The sequence below is a fragment of the Globicephala melas genome, chromosome 8 (genome assembly GCF_963455315.2).
Source record: "Globicephala melas chromosome 8, mGloMel1.2, whole genome shotgun sequence".
Lineage (NCBI taxonomy): Eukaryota > Metazoa > Chordata > Mammalia > Artiodactyla > Delphinidae > Globicephala > Globicephala melas.
The window spans coordinates 2,719,246-2,742,277 of record NC_083321.1 but is presented as its reverse complement, the minus strand read 5'-3'; the positions used below and the strand labels follow the sequence as shown (position 1 = coordinate 2,742,277).

General features: G+C 53.1%; 1 protein-coding gene across 12 annotated transcripts in view; it reads right to left on the bottom strand.

Annotated features, from left to right (window-relative positions):
* Window positions 1–23,032, bottom strand: part of SHANK2 (SH3 and multiple ankyrin repeat domains 2) — a 548,430-nt gene that overhangs the window by 451,683 nt on the left and 73,715 nt on the right. For all 12 annotated transcript variants that reach the window (XM_060302789.1, XM_070046075.1, XM_060302792.1 and 9 more), the window contains exon 3: window positions 10,590–10,808. In XM_060302789.1, coding sequence (XP_060158772.1) covers window positions 10,590–10,796 — 207 coding nt within the window. In that variant the 5' untranslated portion in view covers window positions 10,797–10,808. The remainder of the gene's footprint in view (window positions 1–10,589; window positions 10,809–23,032) is intronic.

Below are 23,032 nucleotides of genomic sequence, written 5' to 3'. Positions count from 1 at the left end.
TCTGCGCCCCTCCCTCCTCCCCCGAGAGAAGCCAGGGTCCCCTTTCAACTATAAACGAGGTCACAGGCTCTGTGCCAAACCTCTCCAAAACTCCCACTGTTCTTCAGGGGGAATCACGCCCCCTCGCCTCGGCCCCTACCCACCGCCCTCCGCCCTGTGCACCCGCCCAGCCGGCGGCCTCGGCCTTCCCCGCTGCTCTGACTTGCCAACCAAGTTCATTCCCAGCTCAGGCATGCCGCTCGGGCGACCCTCTGCCCGGAATGTTCTGGGCAAAGATCCTTAAGCCAACCTCTCATCACCTGGGGCTCAGCTCAGATGTCACCTCAGCAGGCGAGGGCGGAGATGAATTCATAAAACGTCTAGCATTTGATCCTCTTTTTTTAATTAATTTTTATTGGCATATAGTTGATTTACAACGTTGTGTTAGTTTCAGGTGTATAGCAAAGTGATTCATTTATACATATACATATACCCACTCTTCTTTAGATTCTTTTCCCAGGACTTCCCTGGTGGCACAGTGGTTAAGAATCCACCTGCCAATGCAGGCAACACGGCTCGATCCCTGGTCCGGGAGGATCCCACATGCCGCGGAGCAACTAAGCCCGTGAGCCACAACTCCCGTGCTCCAGAGCCGCAAGCCACAGCTAATGAGCCCACGTGCCGCAACTACTGAAGCTTGCGTGCCTAGAGCCTGTGCTCCGCAACGAGAAGCCACCGCAATGAGAAGCCCGTGCACCGCAACGAAGAGTAGCCCCTGCTCGCCGCAACTAGAGAAAGCCCGCGTGCAGCAACAAAGACCCAACGCAGTCAAAAATAAAGAAAAACTTTAGATCCTTTTCTCATATAGGTTACTACAGAGTATCGGGTAGAGTTCCCCGTGCTACAAAGCAGGTCCTTGTTGATTATCTATTTTATATATAGTAGTGTGTATATGTTAATCCCAATCTCCCAATTTATCCCTCCACCCCCCTTTCCCCTTGGCAACCGTAAGTTTCTTTTCTACATCTGTGACTCTATATCTGTTTTGCAAATAAGTTTGTGCATTTGATCTTATTCTAAGAACCGTAAGACTCCTGGGCGGGCGGTGGTCTACAACAAAGAGGCAACCGGGTTCGCATTAAAAGCAACTGCTTTTAGCACCGTGCGGAAAACTGCTGAGAGGAAAGAGGGGTCTGCAGCTCCCCGGGTCCAGGAGGAAGATGGCAGAGACAGGGCTGGGGTGGGGAGAGAGTGACACGGGTGCAAAGGGATTCAGAAGGTCAAAGGGCAGGACTCGGGAGCGGATTGGTTGAGGGGCAATGGAATGCTCGGGATAACTCCTGGGTTCTGGCTCAGACAACAGAATCAGAGAAGGTTCACAGCCCACAGTGGGAACCACCCAACTGGCCATCAACCGGGGAACGGATTCAGCCACACGATGGGCTACTACCCGGCGATGAAAAGGAAAAAACAGACAGATGCCACGACGTGGACGACCCTCCCTCCCATGACGCTGGGTCAAAGAAGGCCACACCGCAGGTGACCTGCTCACGTGGGTGGTGCAGAAGAGGGGGCTCCATGCAGACAGAACACGGTTAGTGGCTGTCAGGGCTAGAAGTGGGGACGAGGAGGAAATGCAAACAGGCACAAGGTGGTGATGGGAAGAGTCCAGACCGAGGTGGCCGGGCAACTCAGCAGACTTACTGAAAACCATTGGACGGGGCCCTTAAGATGCGTGAGCTTCACGGCTTGTACATCACACCTCGGTAGAGCTGGGTTTTTAATGTAACCACTGGCCAAGAGAGGGAAACCAGCGGGGCCAGCTGTGGGGTCAGAGGGAAGAAGCAAAGCGTCATGGCATCTGCTCCGGACCATGTGAGTCGAGGGGCCTCTGAGCTTTCAGAGGAGATGTCAAGGGAGAGACGAGGTCCAGGCCGCAGACGGGAGGTCGAGCTGGAGGCGTGGCCGTGGTTAGGATGGCGTTGGACAGACGTGGTAACAGGACCTCCCGCCAGCCGGAGGGTCAGGGAGGCCTTGCGGAGCTTGGTTGCTGTGAGACATGAGTAGAGGTAGAGGGATGAGGGAGCGGCGGAGGGATCCCAGGAGAAGGAATCCTGTCTGAATGTGAGACAAACCCAGGCAGGAGGGAGCCCGGGAGGGCCAGGCTGCAGGGGCCAGGCTCGGCCAACCTGGGCTTCCTCGGCCCAAGCCTCCTGCCCTCCATTCGCCCAGTGCCTGGATGTCCAGAGAACATGGCAGAGGGTCCACCCAACCCACCATATTCCCTCTGGAAAGATGCGTCCTTCGCAGTCAACGACAAACCTTCTGGGAGTGGAATTCAGAGGCTGCAATTAACTCCCAGAAGGAGACTCTCACCTCCCGAGGGGCCCAGAGTGATGGACTGAACACGCGCCCAGCCGTGTGCTCCGACGGACCTTCTCAACGTGACGAGCCACTCCTGCACAGGCCTTCCAGAACCTTCTCTCACGATGCATGCCCACCTCCTGGTCTTTGCAGAGTGAGAGGCCAGCCGCCGGGGCTGGATTCTCAGCTACTGGAGGAGGAGATGGGCTCAAAAACGGATAGGACAGGCAAAGTCCTCCTCATATTCAAAAACCAGGGAAGCCTCAGATATAAAAAGCAAATATGACGGTTGTCTGCGGCAACAGGATAAGGATTTAAAACCCTGAAGGAGGAGGAAGTGAGCCCTCTGTGCTCTTGGAGTTCTGCTTTGATTCTCAGTGATGAGCCAGGGGACCCAAGGCCACTTGGGTGGAGCAACCCTGACAGCCCGACTGGAGGCAAGTGATGGATCGGGGTGGGGTGGGGGGCACTCTGGTCAGCTGGTGTGGGCGTCAGGGCGGGGGAGGCAGGCAAGGCGGGGATGCAGTGGGGATGAAGGATGCGGCGGGGATCGGGGATGCTACGGGCTGCTGCTCTCGGGGAGGAATTTGAGGGAGAGAGGAACGGGTGGACAGAAACAAATTGCGGCTGAGGGGTCAGGAGAGCAGCTGAGGTGCTCCTTCCTCAATGAAATAAACTCGAAGACACAGTTATCTAATAAACGGAAGCATCGATTAAAGCAAAAAGGCATCTTCCAGAAGCCTCTGCCAGGTGGGCCAGGCTCCTGCACCTCCGTTAACGGGCTCAGACGGGTCGTGGGGACAGACACGTGGACCGACAGCTTCCCTGCAGCCACTCGGTGCCAACCCCTGGGTGGAGGTGGGCGTGGGGGCGGATGCTGTACACACCCAGGGGGATCCCGTCCGCTTCTGTTTTCCTCTGCGCCGTCCTTGTGACGTGACATTCGGGGAGGCTTGGAAAGGGGACTGGTGCCAGCTCTGTCCCCACTTCCCCGTTTGCTGTGCTCCCAAATAGAAATCACACAAGAGCTATATAGTTTCTATTGATTTTGCCTCGTGTATCTTGCTTAAAAGGCCAAGTTTACCTACGGCTGCCAGAGCTCAACCCCACCGTAAGCGCCTTGTGCCTCTGCGATGCTCCAGCAAAGCACAAGGAAGGCCCTCCTGCCACACTCCAGAGCCCACCCCACCTGTCATCCCCGCGTGGCCTGCACACCCACCCACCCACCCGGGACTCTGCTCATCGGCGCGTGCGGGGGCCCCCGGGGAGCCTTCCTGGAAGGAGTATCAGTACTGCCAGAGACTCTCCATCCACGGTTCAACACTCCAGTCCCACTGAGATGCAGAAACAGCAATCACTCAGGAGAAGCAGGTCCAGACCCCACCTGGGGAGGTGAACCGGAGCAGGACCCTATGGCCTCTCCCCCCGCCCGCCATGTCCTCTGCCTGCCTTTCGTCTGTTAGCCAAACAATAGGTTTAATCAGAGAGGTGAGAAAATGCAGAAACAAAGGAAAACAGTCAAAGGAGCCCAAATAATAATAGTTCAGCCATTAAGCAAAGTCAAGGACCTTTAGTTCCTCCTCAAGGGCTAGAGATAATATTCTGAGCCATGTCCTTTGAGCTATTTTAGATACGGAAACCCACCAGGTGGAAGAACTTAATTACATGGTGACCAGACTGTAGCTGTGACATAAGCTGCCACAATTCCGAGGACTGGTCTCAAGGAAATGGGAACAAACCCATCCTGGAACTGAACATTAACTGTCCTTAAAACAGTCAAGATGACGCTGATCAGACCACCGCATGACCAATGTCAAGATGACCGTCAGAGCTGACTGTGCTGTTTCTTCCTCCATCTATAAAAGCTCTTGGGGCTCCCCTGGTGGCGCAGTGGTTGAGAATCTGCCTACCAATGCAGGGGACATGGGTTCGAGCCCTGGTCTGGGAGGATCCCACATGCCGCGGAGCAACTAGGCCCGTGAGCCACAACTACTGAGCCTGTGCGTCTGGAGCCTGTGCTCCGCAACAAGAGAGGTCGCGATAGTGAGAGGCCCGCGGACCGCGATGAAGAGTGGCCCCCGCTTGCCACAACTAGAGAAAACCCTTGCACAGAAACGAAGACCCAACACAGCAAAAATAAATTAATTAATTAATAAACTCCTACCCGCAACAGCAAAAAAAAAAGCTCTTGCCCACTGACTGTCGGAGAGGGTAGCTGGCCTGTGGACACCTGCCCTGTCCCACCCAGGTTGCCAGCCTCTGCAATAAAGCAAACTTTCCTTTCCACCAACCTTGCCCCTTTATTGGCTTTAGAGCAGCGAGCGGCTGGACCCCACTTTCGGTTACAGAGGGAACCTCTTCCACCTGGGGCAGAAGAGGGACCTCCACGTGAGCTTCTGGAGAAGCCGTGAGCGGGCACTGGGCTGATGAACCTGCCTCGCAGCTCCACGAATCCTCTGGGCAGGAGTCCAGGCCCGTCTCGAGCCCCCGGCTCCAGGACTCACCCCGGCAAGGGCCTTCCGGCGGGAAGAATGGCCACTGTCCTGAGCGCTCACACCCGCGGGACTGCCAGTCTCAGGCTCCAGGACCTTTCTTTGTGTTGGACAAAGTGAAGAGAAGAGAGGTGGTCCTCAGAAGGTTCTGGAAACAGTTATGCTCCTGGGAGTAGAGACCAAACCCCTGGGAGGATCTTCCTTTCGGGAAGAATTTTGGTAATTCTGGGCCTGCAGAACAGGTGTTTCTCCATCAGCAACTCCCGACAGGTCCCCAAAGCCTGTGGCCTGAGGACAGAGTACCTTCCGGGCCACTCACCGTCAGTTGGCCTGTGACAACCTTCGATGACGTCCCACACCCTGGCCTGGCTGCCCTCGGAGCCTCCCAGCAGCCAGGCTGGCAGACGGCCTCTCTCCCTGTTGTGATGATAAGTGCCCCCTGGGGTGGACTGTTCAGACAGACAGGCTTTGAGCAGGGACAGCCCTCGAGGTCACAGACATTTGTGAGCCCAGCCTGCGAGGCTCACTTCACACCTGCAGGGGAGCCGGGCCCCGGCCTCAGAGACCTTCAGTACCGGCCCCGGGCACACGGGCAACCCATCTGGGGCGACGGGTGCGGAAGGGACACATCATCCCCCCTTCCTCCACCTTCCCATTTGCGTCTGGGGTCTGAAATCGGAGGGGAGTGCTTCTCCAGTCCCCCGAACCCCTCCAGCATCGATAAACAGTAACAGAATTCAGGGGCTCAAAGGGTTAAACCCTGCAGCGTGAGGACAGGTCCATGCCGGGCTGGCGGGGGTCACCCAGGTCCCCAGCAGGGAGGGTCTTTGGACGAGCAGTGCAGCACCCAGGGGCCGAGAAGAGGTGAAGCCAGGTGACCCCAAATAATGAAAGCCACCCCCAAAAGCACCCAAAGTGGAAAATAGGCACAACTAAGGCCATAAACATCCTTCTCGTACACCCCAGAGAAACTGGATCCTCCAGGGGAAAACTCCCAACCTTCATTCCCGGAAGTGGTACTGGCAGGGACAAAACTCCAGACATTTTGCATCAATATACTCAAACCTGGACAGACGTGAACACGGGGCCCTTCTCTCTTCTCTCCTCTGACTGGGCAAGGGTTGAGGAGACAAAAGGAGACCCCCCCAGGAAGGGCTGCTTGCTCACTGGGGGTGCTCCGAGGGCTGGGGGTGTCCATGCACGAGAACGGGACAGCTCCCTGCACCAGAAAAATCTCCGAAGAAAGAGCTTGGACCTCCTAAAAAGACTCAACACTCCCCACACCTGGGCCTTTGTGTCTAAAAGAGCCAAGAGACAGACCCCCAAGCCTGACTCACTCTCGTGACCACAACAAAGAATAGCAAGTCACTGAAAAACCACAGGAACAGGTCAGGAGAAACAGTAAAGAAATAACAGAGACGTTACGGGGAAAGAAACGGCGAAAAGGAAGAAGGACGGCATGCAAAACTCAGACACCTGGTTCATCTGTTCTGGATGAAAATGTACCCCGATTAGGAAGAAGAAAGATCTCAGTAATTCATGCTAAGGAGGAAAATAAGAAGTCGTGAAACCAACTCTACAAACAAATAACTCAAAAGAATAATCTTCCAAAACAGCGAGCACAGGGCCATGAAAACAAATGGGAAGGCAAAACAACAGGACGGTGATAAATCAGAAGGCACAGGACAGAATGGACGCACCTGAAGATACCGTAAAGAAAGAACAAACAGGGAAAACGCCAGGTGATCAAAGCAATCAGAGGAAAGAGGACAGAACCAGAGAAGGAAGAGCCCATATGAGAGCAACCGTGTCCCCACTCTGGAGAACAGCATGGAGGTTCCTGAAAAAACTGAAAACAGAGTTACCAGATGATCCTACAATCCCACTCCTGGGCATATACGCTGAGAAAACCATAATTCAAAAAGATACATGTATCCCAACGTTCATTGCAGCACTATTTACAACACTCATGACATGGAAGCAACATAAGTGTCCATTGACAGATGAATGGATAAAGAAGATTTAAGGGGCTTCCCTGGTGGCGCAGTGGTTGAGAGTCCACCGCCTGCCGATGCAGGGGACATGGGTTCATGCCCCGGTCCGGGAAGATCCCACATGCCGCGCAGCGGCTGGGCCCGTGAGCCATGGCTGCTGAGCCTGCACGTCCAGAGCCTGTGCTCCGCAATGGGAGAGGCCACGACAGTGAGAGGCCCGCGTACCGCAAAAAAAAAAAAGAAGATTTGGTACACACACACACACACACACACACACACAGGAATACTACTCAGCCATAAAAGAGAACGAAATAATGTCATTTGCAGCAACATGGATGGACCTAGAGATTATCATACTAATTGAAGTAAGTCAGACAGAGAAAGACAAATATATCGCTTATATGTGGAATCTAAAATATGACACAAATGAACTTATTTATAAAACAGGAAGAGACTCACAGACATAGAAAACATATGGTTACCCAAGGGGAAAGGGGGGGGGAGGGATAAATTAGAAGTTTGGCATTAACAGATACATATCACTATATATAAAATAGATAAACAAGAACCTACTGTATAGCACAGGGAACTATGCTCAATATCTCATAATAACCTATAATGGAAAAGAATTTGAAAAAGAATAGATATATATGCATATGTATAACTGAATCACTTTGCTGTACACGTGACACTAACACAACACTGTAAATCAACTATACTTCAATTTAAGAAAAGAGCAATTTTGTCTCTGAAACAGAGAACGCTTCCCCCAGAGGGGAGGAGAGAAAAGGAAAAATCTGCGAAGCAGAGTGCACAAGCAGCATCTGCAGATCAGAAGCTTTTCCAGGAAACACAGAACGGCCAGCACCAAACACTTCCTGGTCTAGTAACTAAAACTGATTCTTTAGGAATCCAGTAAAGAAAAACACCAAGTCCCCGACAAGGCGTGTCCAAAGCGAGTTCAGGGCAAGCGGACCACGGAACAACATCCCTGCAGATCTGGGGCAACGTGGGGCGGGAACTGACTCAGAGATCCCACAGGAAAACCGCACGCAAGCCGACGGTTTCAAGCACATCGCTGACGCTTGTTATTTGCAGATTCCGTATCTGGGAACTTGCCTACTTGCTGAAATTTACTGGGAACCTCAAATCAATTCTTGTGGCACCTCTGTGACCGCTTACAGACAAAGCACAGACGTGCCCGTTCCCAGCTGAGTTTGAACAGAGGACCTGCTACCTTCTGTGTCAGCTGTGATCTTGTAAACAAGTGTCCTTATCCTAGTCTATTCAGTGCTCCGTGTTTGCATTTCTGTGCTCTCTGTTGCTGATTTTGCTGTTTAAAGTGGTCCCTGGGCACAACGCTGAAGTGGGGTCTGGTGTCCATAGGTGAAAAGGCTGTGACGTGCCTCTGGGAGAAATCACGTGTCAGCTGAGCTGCATCCAGGCGTGAGTTACAGGCTGCTGGCCGTGAGCTCGGTGTTAATAACGAGTCAGCTCTATGTATTAAGTAACATTCTTCACACAGAAACACACCTACAACAAGGCTGCATACTGATCCGCAGATGAAGATGCAACCAGAGGCTCGCAGGATCCTCACCTGTGTGCCACCTGCGGATGACGGCCCAGGCCTCCCTGGATCAAGGAGACGTCAAAGAGCATCCCGACCGCCAGTGATGAGATCAGTGGGCCGTTCACTGTGGAAGCACTGCCCCCAGGACCTCTTCCTGAAAAAACCCTGGACAGTCAACTCCATCCACTTAAGAGGTGGAATGAAATGAAGAGCTGTGACGAGAAGGCCACTGTCCACCCAGCAATGAGCAGTGACCCTGGAAGAGGGCCTGAGGGATGCCGGGGCTCTGAGAGCTGCAGCAGGATGTGCGTTACATTGGGTGGACAGTGGCCACGTGCAGAGAGCTCGACACCAACAAGAGTCGGGGGGTGGGGAGGAGAGGCTGCGCGTGTACACGTGCGTGTGTGTGCATGTGTGTGCACGTGCAAACAGCTGCCTGTTCTCCACACACTGTGACCTTTTCCTTCCCAGGTTCAGAGCTAAACTACATTCCTCAGCCCCCTCTGTGGTCAGGTGCTTGAGGTCAGGTGCAGCCTGTGGAGGACGTGAGGGAAGGTGGGAGGAGAGACGTGGTCCATGGGTTATCTCTTTTCCCTGCCTAACCCTCTGAGCAGATACGGGAGACCCGGGAGAGAACTCCAGAGGCCAGGGCGTGTCCCCACTACCTGGCTGGAGGAGCCTGAGTCCCTGAATGGCTGCATGGATCAGAACTGCCACCGCCACCTCTTCATTCCTGCCAATCCCCAGTGGACAGAGAAATAAAGCATCTATGGGTCAAGTGCCTGAGATCTGGAGGTCTGTTTAGCACAGCTATCAGCTTAATCCACCCCAAACAATACAAGGAGAGAACACTAAGTGTCTTACAGCAATAAAAAAGGAGGCAAAAAGCTGTAATCAAAAATGACAAGTAAAGATTTCAGCCTTCCAGTGTTTTGTAATTGTTTCTTTTAAGTTTACAGATTCATTTGGAAACAGTCTCCCTTATGGCAAAAAATAAAATAAAATAACTAAAGTTCAGCATTTCCTTCACGGACTTTTTCTCCTTTTAGAGTCAAATGAAATCATCATAATGATGTTGATTTATTAACAGCGTGTGTACTTTGAGGCTTACCCACGTATTTCTATCCGTACACGGTCACCCGTTACCTGTAACCCTTTAGAGAGACACGTCTGAAATGTTCATTAAATGTTACTGACAACCACTTCTGGCACTGGCATCTGTGCTTTTCCATATGACGAAGTTTTTATAATAATCTTGTTAACTTTTATAAGAGATGTTAAATGACATGGAAGAGAGAAGAGCTGGGACTTCCCTGGCGGTCCAGTGGTTGGGACCTTCCACTGCAGGGGGATGTGGGTTCGATCCCTGGTCAGGGAGCTAGGATCCCACATGCCTCTGGGCCAAACAACCGAAACACAGAACACAAGCAATATTGTAACAAATTCAATAAAGACTTTAAAAAAAATGGTCCACTTCAAAAAAAATAAAAATCTTAAAAAAAAAAAAGGAAGAGCTGAATGCCAGGACAGCCACTTTGCTGGATTCATTCTGGGGTTCAGGTCGCCCTGAGCTCTCCCTAGAAGGTAGGGCAGTCTGGCCTCACTCTTAGATGACCGGTGTCAGCAGCACAGCACCCTCAGCCCACATAGGGCCCCTCCCCAGAGAGCAGGGCCGGGGGAGACCACGAGCAGAGGTCTCCTGGGAGAGCAGAGACCCCACCCCCGAGGCACCAAACCTACTCATTAGACCCCCGGGGCACCAGGAGATGAGGTCCCGGGTCAGAGGCCACGTGATGTACCTGCACCAAATGGCCAGGTGGTGGCGCAGTGAGCCTCCCCCCCCCAACCCGCAGCCCAGGAAGTGGGGAGCCCAGAGCGGCAGGGGAAGAGGCGGGGCCCTCCTGAGTGCTGGCAGCCCGCCTGCTACGGCGCCCACCGTGCGAGTTGCTGCTGCAAGGCTGGTCTCTGTGCCCCCGAGGCTTGGCCTCCGGCCCTGCAGGCAGCAGGTGCTGCTGGCAGTGCACGAAGCGGACGGAGCGGGAGGTGGTCGGGACCACCAGGAGGGGCGGGGGGCTCGGCGGGGAGGGGGCAGGAGCCCAACGCGTGGGCCACAGGGACCGGCCGGGCAGAGGGGCCCAGAGGCATCTGGAGCTCAGGTCACGCCTGACGCTGACCCGGGCGCAGGCTCACCGTCTGCTGCAGGTCCTCGATGACAATTCGCAGCACCAGTGTGTTGCCCTGGCTCTCCTCCGTCCTGGCGCCGCCCGGCTTCTCCGCTGTGGCCCGGATGGTGTCATAGATGGTCTCTTCCTTGGAGCTGTCTGAGTCCGATTCCTCCGAAGAGTCGGAGAAGCTCTGGGCCATCTCGTCCTCGCTGGATGTCGGGCTGCGCGGCATGGCTGTTTGTGTCTACACGGAGGGGGAGAAGGAAAACAAACTTTGGGGGAAATTGAAGAAAGAACCCGGGGGCATCTGAGTGAGGCAGGCTCCCACGTTTGTGGACGTGATCACAGGCAGAGTGACCCGTTGTCCAGCGCTCGAGCCAGGAGGCCGCCAGGACCCAGTGGGGGCCCCGTGAGCCCTGTCTGCCCCGGTGCTTGGAAACCCAGCATTTAAAAGGAGCCCTAACTCTCTGTGGCCATGACCACAGCCTACGGGGATTAACCAAAGGGGCAGTGGGGCAGTCTGAAACGTTCCGAGGTAAGAGAAAAGGCTCCCTTTGTTTTTCCTGGAGGACAGAGCAGCAGGAAGGGAAGAGATGCAGGCTTCAGGTCAGAAGGGTGCTGAGCTCCTGCTATAATAACGCCCTCTGCTTCAAACACAGCAATGATAGGTATCGTGTGAAAACAGACCCAGCCCGCAGGGCCAGGCTCAGAAATGAGATAATCTCCAGGCCCAGGAGTGCAGCAGAATCCAAAGTCGTGGGCAGGCTGACGGGGGAGGCTCGGGAGTCCCCAAGAGCCCGTGGAGGCTGGGAGGGCAGCTTCCTTACCATCAAGCGCAATGAAAGTTCAAAGATCCCCATCAAGGACCCGGGTCAGGAGGCCAACTGCCACCTTGGACCACGGCTGTTAGCAGGACAGAACTGGGGAGCAGGCAGCCCACGGGCGCACCCCCAGCTCTATGGGCAGGGGTCCAGAAAGGTTCGGATAAAAGCCAGTGCGACCCGGGGGTGCTGGTGGGGAACAAACGTGCCAAACCAGCAGTTGCACTTCTGCGTGACTCTGTAAAGGAGGTCAAAGGCCAAGGTCACGTGCACAGGAAAGATGTCCAAGACTGTTCCCTGCAAAACCAGGGTGTCCTGGGTGACCCGGCTCACAGGCTGTCTTCCTCCCACGGACTGCACAGCTGTGAGCAGGCTTGAAGCCCAGCTACACACACAGGACCCCAAATGTAATCCTGAGAAAGGAAATCGGTCTGTAGGACCATTCAGACACGGTGTCCTTGTTCACAAAGGTGGGAAAGATGCAGACTCGTCTACTGACTGTGAGTGTGATGTGAGTGACGGGGCAGAGGCGCCGATGGGAAACACGAAGTCCTGAAGTCGGGAGGGGCAGGAAGGGGTTCACAGGGCCTGTGACGCCACTTGTAACGTTCGGTTCCAGCCAACAGGACAGAATGCCAAACTTCGACAAACCTGGGGACACAGATGTTTGCTACATTATTCCTTGTGCTTTCCTTTCAGTGTTGGAAATATTTCACAGCAGAAGGAGAGGATGGGGGAGGGAGGAAGGAGGGAGAAAAGCAGGAGGGAGGGGGAGGGGGGAGGGAGGAACACGGTCACCTGCCCGTCTGCCTCAGGTGCTGGGGTGCATGGCCCCTACACTGTTTCATTTTGGGGGGAGCCTCAGAAAAGTCCCAGGTAGGACAAAGCTCGGCCACCGCCAACTCAGTGTCCAGTCTGGGAAGGCTGACGCCCATCGTTTATTTCCAGAGTGCGTTGAAGGACAGCAAACACCCCGGGAAGTGTTTCTCTGCTCGTCCACCAGGTCCCTGGACATTTGCAGCAACTGACCAGACACACAAAGCCCGGCAAAGTGCGGGAGCCCCTTTAGAAACGCACCCTCACCCAGGGAAAGGCAAGACCGTGACTAGGTCAGGGGCTCCCTTCCAGCCACGAGGATCTGGACCATCCTTGGGCAAGGGGCCGGGATAGTGTGGCCCCCAGATGCTGTTCTGTTTGGCCTGCAGAGGGTTTAGAATGTGTCCTAACCCAGAGGCTTCACATGAAAACACAGATTTCTGGCTCCCCGTGACCCTCGGGAGAATCTGGCGTTGCTGGGGGTGGCCACACAGCGCTCGGGGCAGGAGCCAGCTGCGGCGACCTCCCTGGCCAGCCCGCCCTCCCCCCCAGGTCCTCCCGGAACCAAGAGGCTCCATGCTGCCAGATGTCCCTCCTGCCCGGCTCTCTCCCCGGCCCACGGGCCGTGAGTCTGTGCACCTGACGACCGATCCGCCCAATCCCCCAGGCTGGCCTTCTCCTCTGTCTTCTGCCTTCAAACCACCCGTGAGGGGTCCCCAGCTAAACATCTCAAACAGCAGATCATCCAAATCACCCAGGGAGATCTGACTTCTTAAATTAAAATTTCCAGAATTCACTCGTGTCGTTCTGCATTAAAATTTCAGGGCACCTGGGAATTCCTGCGTTCACTGCCAAATGCCTTTGTCATTTCAGCTTCGTGTTTTCCCAACCGTACAAGTGCAAGACGTGGAGAGGGCGGGGAGGGCTGTGGCCAAGGGCAGGGTCTGGATACTCCCGGTTCTACCTCAGGAACATCCCAGACAGCCTGGCGGCACCTTCTACCAACACGTTCACTCCTGCATTCGCTCGTTCACCATTTATACAGGAAAAAAGTAAGTGCCTGGCATAATTACATGCTACATACACACTATGTAATACAGTTACAATTATAATATAGAAATAATTGTATATTATTATATTACACATAATTATATGTGTGTAATTATCATAATATTTTATAATGTAATATAAATGTAAATTGTGTATTATACAGTTGGGTATACATAATTATTTCCAACTAGGTTTCCAGGTTTCTATGAAGCATATCCTCTAGAAGAGGGGTTCTTCATCCTGGCTGCACAGGGAAGTTACCTGGGATCTTTAAAAACAAAAACAAAACCAGTGGTGCCAGAAGGTCTGATTCAATTGGTCTGGGTGAGGCCCCAATATCGACATTATCTTTAGACGCCCGCCAGCTGAATGCAATGAGTGAGAGCTCCGGGTCGCCTGGAGCCGAGTCCGTGCCTGTAACTGTGAATCACTAGGCATCAGCACAGAGAGACACAGAGGGATGAGCCCCGCCTCCTCCTGGGGGGTGAGGGGCCACGTCAGTGGTGGATGGGACGGGCGCGGGTGTCGGGTCTAGTATCTCCGGGCTTCGGTGGCTTCTTTCTGTCCTGATGGGTGGAAGTTAGTACAGAGTAGCTTCTGCCCCAGGAAGAGCTGCTTCTTCCCCTCCTGACCCCGTGTCTGTGCTGCTTCAGAACCCAGCAGGGACCAGCAGAAAACAGGCAGAGGGATAATGGGACGGGACATCACATCACAGGTGGGGATCCGTACCAAATGAGGAGGGATCACGGTCAGGTCCGTGGGAGGCCAGGCACGGGCAGGGGCAGGGGCGACTGCTGGTGGGGTAGGGTTAGGGTTGGGGTAGGGTTAGGGTTGGGGTAGGGTTAGAGTTGGGGTAGGGGTTAGGGTTGGGGTAGGGTTAGAGTTGGGGTAGGGGTTAGGGTTGGGGTAGGGTTTAGGGTTGGGGTAGGGTTAGGGGTGGGGTAGGGGTTAGGGTTGGGGTAGGGGTAGGGTTGGGTTAGGGGTTAGGGTTGGGGTAGGGTTAGGGCTGGGGTAGGGGTTAGGGCTGGGGTAGGGTTAAGGTTGGGGTAGGGTTAGGGTTGGGGTAGGGTTTAGGGTTGGGGTAGGGTTAGGGTTGTGGTAGAGGTTAGGGTTGGGGTAGGGTTTAGGGTTGGGGTAGGGTTAGGGTTGTGGTAGAGGTTAGGGTTGGGGTAGGGTTAGGGTTGTCGTTGGGGTTAGGGTGAGGGTCTCTGGGGCAGCGTTCCCATGCAGGATGAGCTGGGACCCCAGAAAGCTCATCGGCTTCCGGCAGTGTGGGCCTCAGTGCCAGCTTTCGAGAATCGGGCGCGTGGAGAGCCAGGTCAGAGCAGACACAGCCCCGGCCCACCCCTGCCAGGCCCTGGTGTGCCTCCTTCAGGTGCATTCCAGGTCCGGCTTCCAGAAACAGCTACCATGGCTTGAAATTTTTTTAAAGTAATTGTGCCCCGATCACCACTTCCACCACGTCCATTTTCTCTAAAGCCCTCGGACGTGCTTTCCGTCTCATCCTCTTGCTAATGCAGCATTTCCATCCATCCTCACTGTCCCTCCATCATCTGGGGCACAGGGGACACTCGCTGAACCCTGGGCAGGAGCGGGGGGCAGCAGGCCTCGGGGAGGTGCCAAGTTCTGGCGGAAGCTCAGAGCTCAGCCACATGCCGGGTCTGCAGGCGTCAGCCGCCTTTAAACTCCAGCCACTGCTGCTGGGCAGGACTGTGAACAGCCCACATTTCCAGATCCGCAGGTGGTTTTGAGACAGGTCAGATGAGAGGCAAAAGCTTGGAATGTACAAATGTTGGAAATTCGTTGTTTTTCCAGGGTGACGTTGCAGCTGCAGACCCCATGCTGGTGACCCGTCGTGGACACGCAGGCCTAAACAATAAAGTATGCCTGACCTCAGGGTCTTCTTTCCAGAAAAGCGAAAGCGGTGATGGTGGTGGTTTGAGGATGTTTGCGCCAGGCTACAATCAAATCGACTCTGGGAACAGAACTGACAACACCAAGGGGAAGGGGTCCTGCGTCCCCAGCTTCCCCACCGGCCACAGACATCATTTGGCCACGAGGACCCCACCGTGGCCCTCACATCGGCTTAGGGGTGATTGTCACACAGGGACGTGTCTGCCACCAACACCCACTGGACGGGTCTGAAAGGGAAAAGGCAGCACCGGCACCTGCTTCCTTCCGGGATGTCCTAGGAGTTCAGGCCCAAAGTCCCAGCAAGAAGGTCTTGATCTTAATGACGGGCTTGGGTAACGTGATCACCTGATCCATGGGAAAAGCAAACACCTGGGAAAACACTTAATTATTAACTGTGGGTGGGATCGCAGGTGACACAGAGGGCACCGCGGGACATTTACATTTTGGATAAACAACGGATACGCTTTATCCTAAGTACTCCCTAAATAGCGCATGGGGCATACTCACGCTAAAACAACATCCATCTGAAATTCACACAGGCTTCTCTAACCCCATCATCATGAGGGGGCGGGGAGAGGCACCGAAAGACCAAAACTCAGTCTGGATACCACCTCCCCCAAGAAAAGTCAGCGCCAGGACACGGGAGGGAAGGTTACTCACCACCCGCGGGCAGACGTTTCTAGTATAACTAACCTCTCGGGGAAAATACCAAGCTCTACAAACACAAGTCGATAAAGTTCAATGTCTCTTAGAACGTGTTTGTTTCATTGGCCCCGCTGGGTACCTATTAATAAGGGAAAAAGAAAATAACGGTGGTAAAAGCAATTTTAACAAAGACTCCATGTTCTGCTGCCGAAGTGTTCCAGGCAAGCATGCAATTGTTCCAAGAAAACATAAAATCTTAAACTGTCTCATGGGTCCCCTAACACCTGTGAGGAACAGACAGCTAGGTTTTCCTCTTGGTTCCTTCCAGACACAGAGAAAATATGAAACCTGACCTGGGACAGAAGTCAGTTTCTTTTTGGTAGTAAAAACAAACCAAAAAACCCATGGCCGAGGCTGACTTTATCAAGGTCAAAGTTGCAAGAATCATCTATATGAAGATCACCTTAAAAATGGAGAGAGTCCACAGCTCTGGTTTATTTCGTGCGTGTGTGTGTGTGTGTGTGTGATTTTCTTGCAAAAAAGAGGTTTTTATTCAACTGGAATCTCAAAGACACCCGACACATTTAACACACTGGAAGCAAGATTTTGTGACTATTCATTTATTTTGCACACTCGAATGTATATAACTGTCTTATCCTCAAAGCAGTGAGACCACCCCTTCCCTGAGGGGCTGCACTGGCACTCTGTACAGACACGGGAACTCGGGTCAAGGTCACAGCCAAAGATTGGCAGCAGCCTCCACCAGAACTGGCAGGTCTGGAACCAGATTCGGGAGGAGCCCGGGTTCTATCGCCCTGTTTGAGAGTTGCTAACAGATGATGGTCAATGCAGGCTGAAAGCGAGTGAGGGTGGTGGAAGTAGGTGGGTTTCGGGGAGAAGTGGGCCACGTGGAGCATGAGAGCAGCCTGGGAAGGTGAGAAAAAAGCATGCCCTGTGTCTCTGTGTTCATTTAATCCGTGTTACTTTTCCCCGCACCCATACAACACATCCATTGAGAAGGGACCGGGAGGCCCCGGGGCAGTGGTCAGGGGCATGGGCTGCCCTGGAAGTTGCTGCAACACCAGCCCCCCAGTAACTGAATCAGAATCTGGTAGGGGTGGTCTAGGGTTCAGACCACACCTCGGAGTATGGAGAGACACCAGGATTCAGGTCAAGCACCACCTCCCTCTTCCAAGGACCCCTGCCTGGAAGCCGCCCCCCTCAACTACCCCCAGCAGAGTGACCACAGCTGCAGCCCACGTGGCGCCACACGGCAGCCACCCCATCTGTTAGGGCCACACCCCTACCACGCCGCAGGGCCGGGGGGTGGTGTAAACGCAGACCCCGGCCACCAGCGTGGCGTTAGCCCCTGTGTCTCCCCATCGAATTCACATGTTGGAGTCCTGACCCCCAGCACCCCAGAATGTGGCTGTATTTGGAGTTGGGGTCTTTCAGGAGGTGACTATGGTGAAATGAGGTCACTAGGGTGGGGCCCTAACCCCACAGGACTGGTGTCCTTATAAGAAGAGGAGGTCAGGACACAGACACACAGAGAGACAATCTACATGCGGAGGAGAGGGGCCTCAAGAGGACCCAGCCCTGTGCACACCTGGATCTTGGATTCCAGCCTCCAGGACTGGGGACAGTGAATGTCTGTGTGTGAGCCCCCCGGGCTGTGGGACTTGGCTACGGCAGCCCCAGGAAACTCACACGGGGGTGAGACCCTCCTGACGTTCTCCTTAAATGGGTGCATGAACCACATTGATGACCAGAATACGCCATGTAGCCAGGTTTTCTTGGCATCTCCATAGCCACTGTCTAAAATAAACTCTCCATTTCCATCCCATCTTGCATCTTCAGAGGAACTCGGAGGACGAGGTCTGTCCTCTCTTCCCACGGCTTGTCGGTACCATCATTTCCCCCTGGGACCCTCTCCCGAGCTCCCCGAGTCTTTCCTTCAAGCCTGGCTCACCCCAGCCCAGGTCAGACCCGACTCCCCAAACTATACAGACTCTCCTCCCCTCTCCTCGCTCTCTCCCGGGAATACCCGTTGTCCATACCGCCCTGTTAACCTCCAATGATTCCCAGCTAGTGTTCTGAGAACCATTCCATCACATACACTCCAATCCACCCCTGGTCAAAGAAGTTTGGGAAACATAACTAGATTAAACAAAAATGCACCCATCGCTTTACCGCAGAATTGATCAGAGAGGTCGTCTCAGAGAGTGGCAAATACTGCATCTCCCAAAAGCACCTGCCCCCGAAACGCTTTCCCCTGGAGAGGACAAATGTCATCTCCTGCAGCAACCGTGTCATGCGCCTCCAGTGCACGTCCCCCACAGGCCAGCTCCCTGCCAAGCACAGCCGCCCTAGGTCCTTACTGCGTAAAGACACGCACGGCACGAAATCTGAAGAAAATCTCAGAAGAAAAGGGCTCCAGGCTTACAGCTACTCAATACCTCCTCCTTCAGCCAAAATCATTTTCCCCAAATCAGAAAAGGAGCTGCCTGAATTAAAATGATGTCTCCATCGAAGATCGCTGACTATGAGAGGAAGGCTCACGCGCCTTCGTGGCGTGTTCTACGTGCACACGGGAGTGTTGAGAAGGGTTCTGGGTAGATTAACAGAAATGCTGGGATTTGGAGCTGAACCCACTTCCCTTCCGTGCTGCAGAGTTCCCTCGGGACTGTGTGCTCTCCAGGCAACAGAAGTGTGGTCCCCACCGCTTCCTTGTCCGGACTCAAGACGGCCTTGGTCTCCGCCTCCCCCAGTCCTGGAGAGAGTCAGGCTGGCTTTCCCATAGGGCCACAGGGGGCTCCCGTCTGAGCCTCTAAGGTAAACGGGCCCACACAATTCTAAAGAAGTCCTGTTTTTATCACAGGCCCACATTTCCGTTTTCTTCCAGCATAAATTAAGAGATCCTGACCAACCAGCGTGCACCCAGCTCCTAACCTCTTCACAACACGAGTGGCTCACTCGTCTAACGTTGTTGCAGAAACCAAGAATCAATTCACCCGAAGAAAAACGAGAGCCAAGAAGTCCCTCCCTCTCCTGGGAGGCGGTCTCTCCCGGCGCCTCTCAAACCCAAGCTGTGTTCAACAGTCCTTGTGTCCTCAGGGACCAGAGGCCCAGACCCTGACAGCCCCAAGGTGGAGGTCAGGGGACTAGGAAATGAAACACCCTCAGTCAGGACCCAAACTCTTAGAACACGAAAACTAAAAGAGCATTTCCTTAACTGGAACAGTGCATCTCCCCCAGTCCTGTAGCAAACATCAATATAATCGATAAACAAGCCAACAGATAAGTGAATACATTGTTTCAGGATTAAAAGGACGGGGGAAAATAATTACTTTTCAGATATTATGCTTCTCTGTGTGGAAAAGCCAAGAGGATCTAGTAATAAATTATTTAAACCAGTGAAAAAGTACAGCAAATGTCAGATAAGAAATTAATACACAAAAGTTAACTGAATTCTGTTACATTTGCAATAGACAATTAAAAAACATTTTAAAAAATACTATGGGGGCTTTCCTGGTGGCGCAGTGGTTGGGAATCCGCCTGCTAAGGCTGGGGACACAGGTTCAAGCCCTGGTCCGGGAAGATCTCACATGCCACGGAGCAACTGAGCCCGTGAGCCACAACTACTGAGCCCGTGTGCCACAACTACTGAAGCCTACGCGCCTAGAGCCCATGCTCCGCAACAAGAGAAGCCACCACAATGAAAAGCCCGCGCACCACAACGGAGAGTAGCCGCCGCTCACCGCAACTAGAGAAAGCCCACGCACGGCAACGAAGACCCAATGCAGCCAAAAATAAATTAAATTAAATTAAATTAAAAAAAATACTATCGTACTCCCAACGATAGCCAAAAATATCTAAGAAAAAATATCTAAAGCAACCTGTGCTAGACCTTTATGGAGAAAATTCATAGGACACCATTTAGAACAAAGAAAGAAAGAAATGAAGGAAGACCCAGATGGATGGAGAGATCCGCCATCATCACAGGGTTTCATTCCTTAAAGACAAAGGTTCTCCACAGTATACGGATGTGCTGTAACTTCCAACAGAAAACCTGGTAGCACTGTTCACAGAACTCAACATTCTGATTGTAAAGTGTGTGGACGAGGGGAAAGAGCCCAAAATAACCAGGACAACTTTGGAAACCAAGAGGGGAATCACTCGATCGTTTGCCAAGGCTTCCTAAGCAGTTATAATGTGAGGTCAGGATGACCTTGCTACAAAGACAGACACGGAGATCAGTGGAAAAACAGAGAGCTCGGAACAGGCCTTGTAAATGCGGGTATCCAATGTGTGTCGGTGCGTCGGAGGGAAAAGAACCAGTACATACGTGATGCGGACATCGTGGGGTATTCATGTAGAAAGTGTAAGAAGCAGAGCCCACCCCGCTCCGTACACGCAAACCAATGCCACACGCGCTCAAGACTTGACTGTGAAAAGCAAACCTATAAACGTCTAGAAGAAAAAAATACGAAATGACACCGTAACAGAAGATCTCTTATTCAAGGAGTTTGGGATGCTCCAGAGACGCTGTTTTAGCACTGCTGTAACGGATGAGCACAGACTTACTGGGATAAAACAACAGAAAGGTATTCTTTCTCAGGTTTGGAGGCAGAAATCCGAAATGAGCCACACGGGGCTAATGCCAAGGTGTGGTCAGGGCTGATTCCTTCTAGAGATTCCAGGAAAGACTCCGTTTCCTTGCCCTCCTCAGGTTCTAGGGTGACCTCTACTCCCCCAGACAGTCAGCCTGCCTTCTCCCTCCAGTGCATCTGTGTCAGACCCCCTCTGCCTCCCTCTAATGGGGACCCCGAGATTACATTCAGGTCCAACCCAAATCGTCCAGAACAACCTCCCCATCCCAAGATCCTGACCTTTATCACATCCACAAAGCCCCCATTGCCACATAAGGTCCCATCCGTGGAGTCCAGGGGTTACAGCCTGGATATCTTTGGGGGCCGTGACTCAACCTACCACAAATACGTGAAATGATTATTTGTCGAATCAATCAGAGGGGAAAAGCCTTTCTTTCAAGAATGCACCAAATACAAGGCCTAAAGGGAGAGACTGACAAACTCAGTGACGTGGAAGCTAAAACCTCCATTAGACACAGAGAACAGGCACCGGAAAGCTCTGCAACTTCGGAAGGACTCGTGTCATCCCAAAGAGCACAAAGCACGGGACTCAGATGCACGTGGGCAAGGGCGTCGGAAGGGCTGAGCGACAGAGGAAAACCATGACACAGGACGCAGTGAAGTGCAGGCCCCGTGGGGAGGGGCCCTGGGAGGCTCTGCCATCGCGCCCCGAACGCAGCCCCTAAAGCCTCACTGCTACAGACTGTAGTGTGTCCCTGAACTTCATATGCTGAAGCCCTAACCCCCAATGTTACTGTATTTGGAGAGAGGCCCGTAGGGAGGTACTTAAGGTGAAATGAGGTCATAAGGGCTGAGCCCTAATCAGATAGGGCTGGTGTCCTGAGAAGAGGAAGAGATACCCGAGTCCCCCACCCGCTGCGTCCCCCTCTCTCTCTGCCACGTGAGGCCACAAGGAGAAGGCGGCCGCCTGCAGGCAGGAAGTGAGCCCTCACCAGGAACCATATGAGCTGGCACCTTGACGCTGGGCATCCAGCCTCCAGCTCTGGGATAAGTACAGCCCGTCGTGTAGCCCCCAGTACTTTGTGATGGTGGCCCAAGCTGAGACACTCACCTTCTTCAGAGCCAAGTGCAAAATATTACAGAGCCTACGGGCAAACAGGCTTGGGCAGCCCAGACCACTCAACCCCATGCAGCTTCACCCACAGGGGCCCGAGGAAGGGACCCGCCCAGCCAGGTCGGCCCCTGCACGGGCCTGAAAGGCACGGCCCACCACACACCTTCATCTCTGGGCCCCTGGGCCTCTGGCATATGTGTGTCCTCAGAATGTCTGCTTCCAGTAGAGACCAGTTTCTCCAAAACTGAAAGCGAAATCCCCAGACAGACTTCTTCAAGGAGTTTTGCTGCTTTACATGCAGGAAGCAGTGTCTTCACAGCCTCGGCACCTGCAGGGCAGCGTCCTCAACCTCACTGACACAGTGGGTGGCACGGAGGTCCCCAGACCCTGGAACGGCCACTCCTTGCAGGAGAGATGCCCCTGCTCTTTGGAGTTCGCACACTTGCAAGGCTCGCTCGTGACTGGGGGAAGTCTGCCTGCGGTTGGGTCAAAACCCTAACACGCAGGTGTATGAGCCTCTCGTGCCCACTGTTAACAAATACCACCAACTTGCGTGAACCCCTTGTTTACAGAAGCAAGGCCGTGCCCGCTTCCCCTGCACTCACCAGCCACGCCCCCGGCCCCAGCATTTATTCCCCGACACCCCTCACTTGCTCATGAATGACATACACCATCCTTCCCTTCTTTGCACACCGTGTGTGCATCCCCATTCTTGAACGGACCACATGCTTCCTGAGGGTGACCTCTGCATCTGGCTGTGCGTCCCCCGGAACCGAGAAAGGAGTGTCGCCCGCCCTCGGGGACGCTTGGTGAGTTACCAGGGAACTGATGGGCAACAGCGCCCATGCCACCAGGAAACAAAGTGAGGACGCTCTGTCGACATCAGGAGTAATCACAGAGCAGCCGGGACAAACCGATTCAGGTGACATGTATTGACACGAAACAGTGAAGGGGAAAATCAACTCATCGCAGAACAGACCCCACTGATATAAAGTTTTCATATATAAACTAATTATATAGGTGGCTATGGCCCTATCGATATATATACATATATAACCGAAAATCAGAACAGCAGTTCCCACTCAGGAGGGAAAACCCATGGGAGCCAAGTGTGAGTTGTCTCAAAATTTTTCTTTAAAAAGTAAGTGAAATAAAATGGAAGAAAATGTGGCACAATCTTAGAATGTTTCATTCTGATGGTGGGTATAGAATAGTTATTACGTTTTTCTACCTTTCTATGTTTATAATGTTGCGAATTAAAAATAAAAACTTTAAAAAATTAAAGGACTACGACGTAGGATCTCCCTGTAATGGTCTCATCACGTCCGTCCTGGGGCACTGGGCACACTCTTCTTCAGCAGGAAAGCTGAAGGACAGAGGGCAGAATGCTAAACCTATATAATATATACTCTTAAAATGTACAAAATGTACTAAATATATCTATATAAAAGTATATTATATAAATATGTTACTTATAAATAGCATTATTAAATAT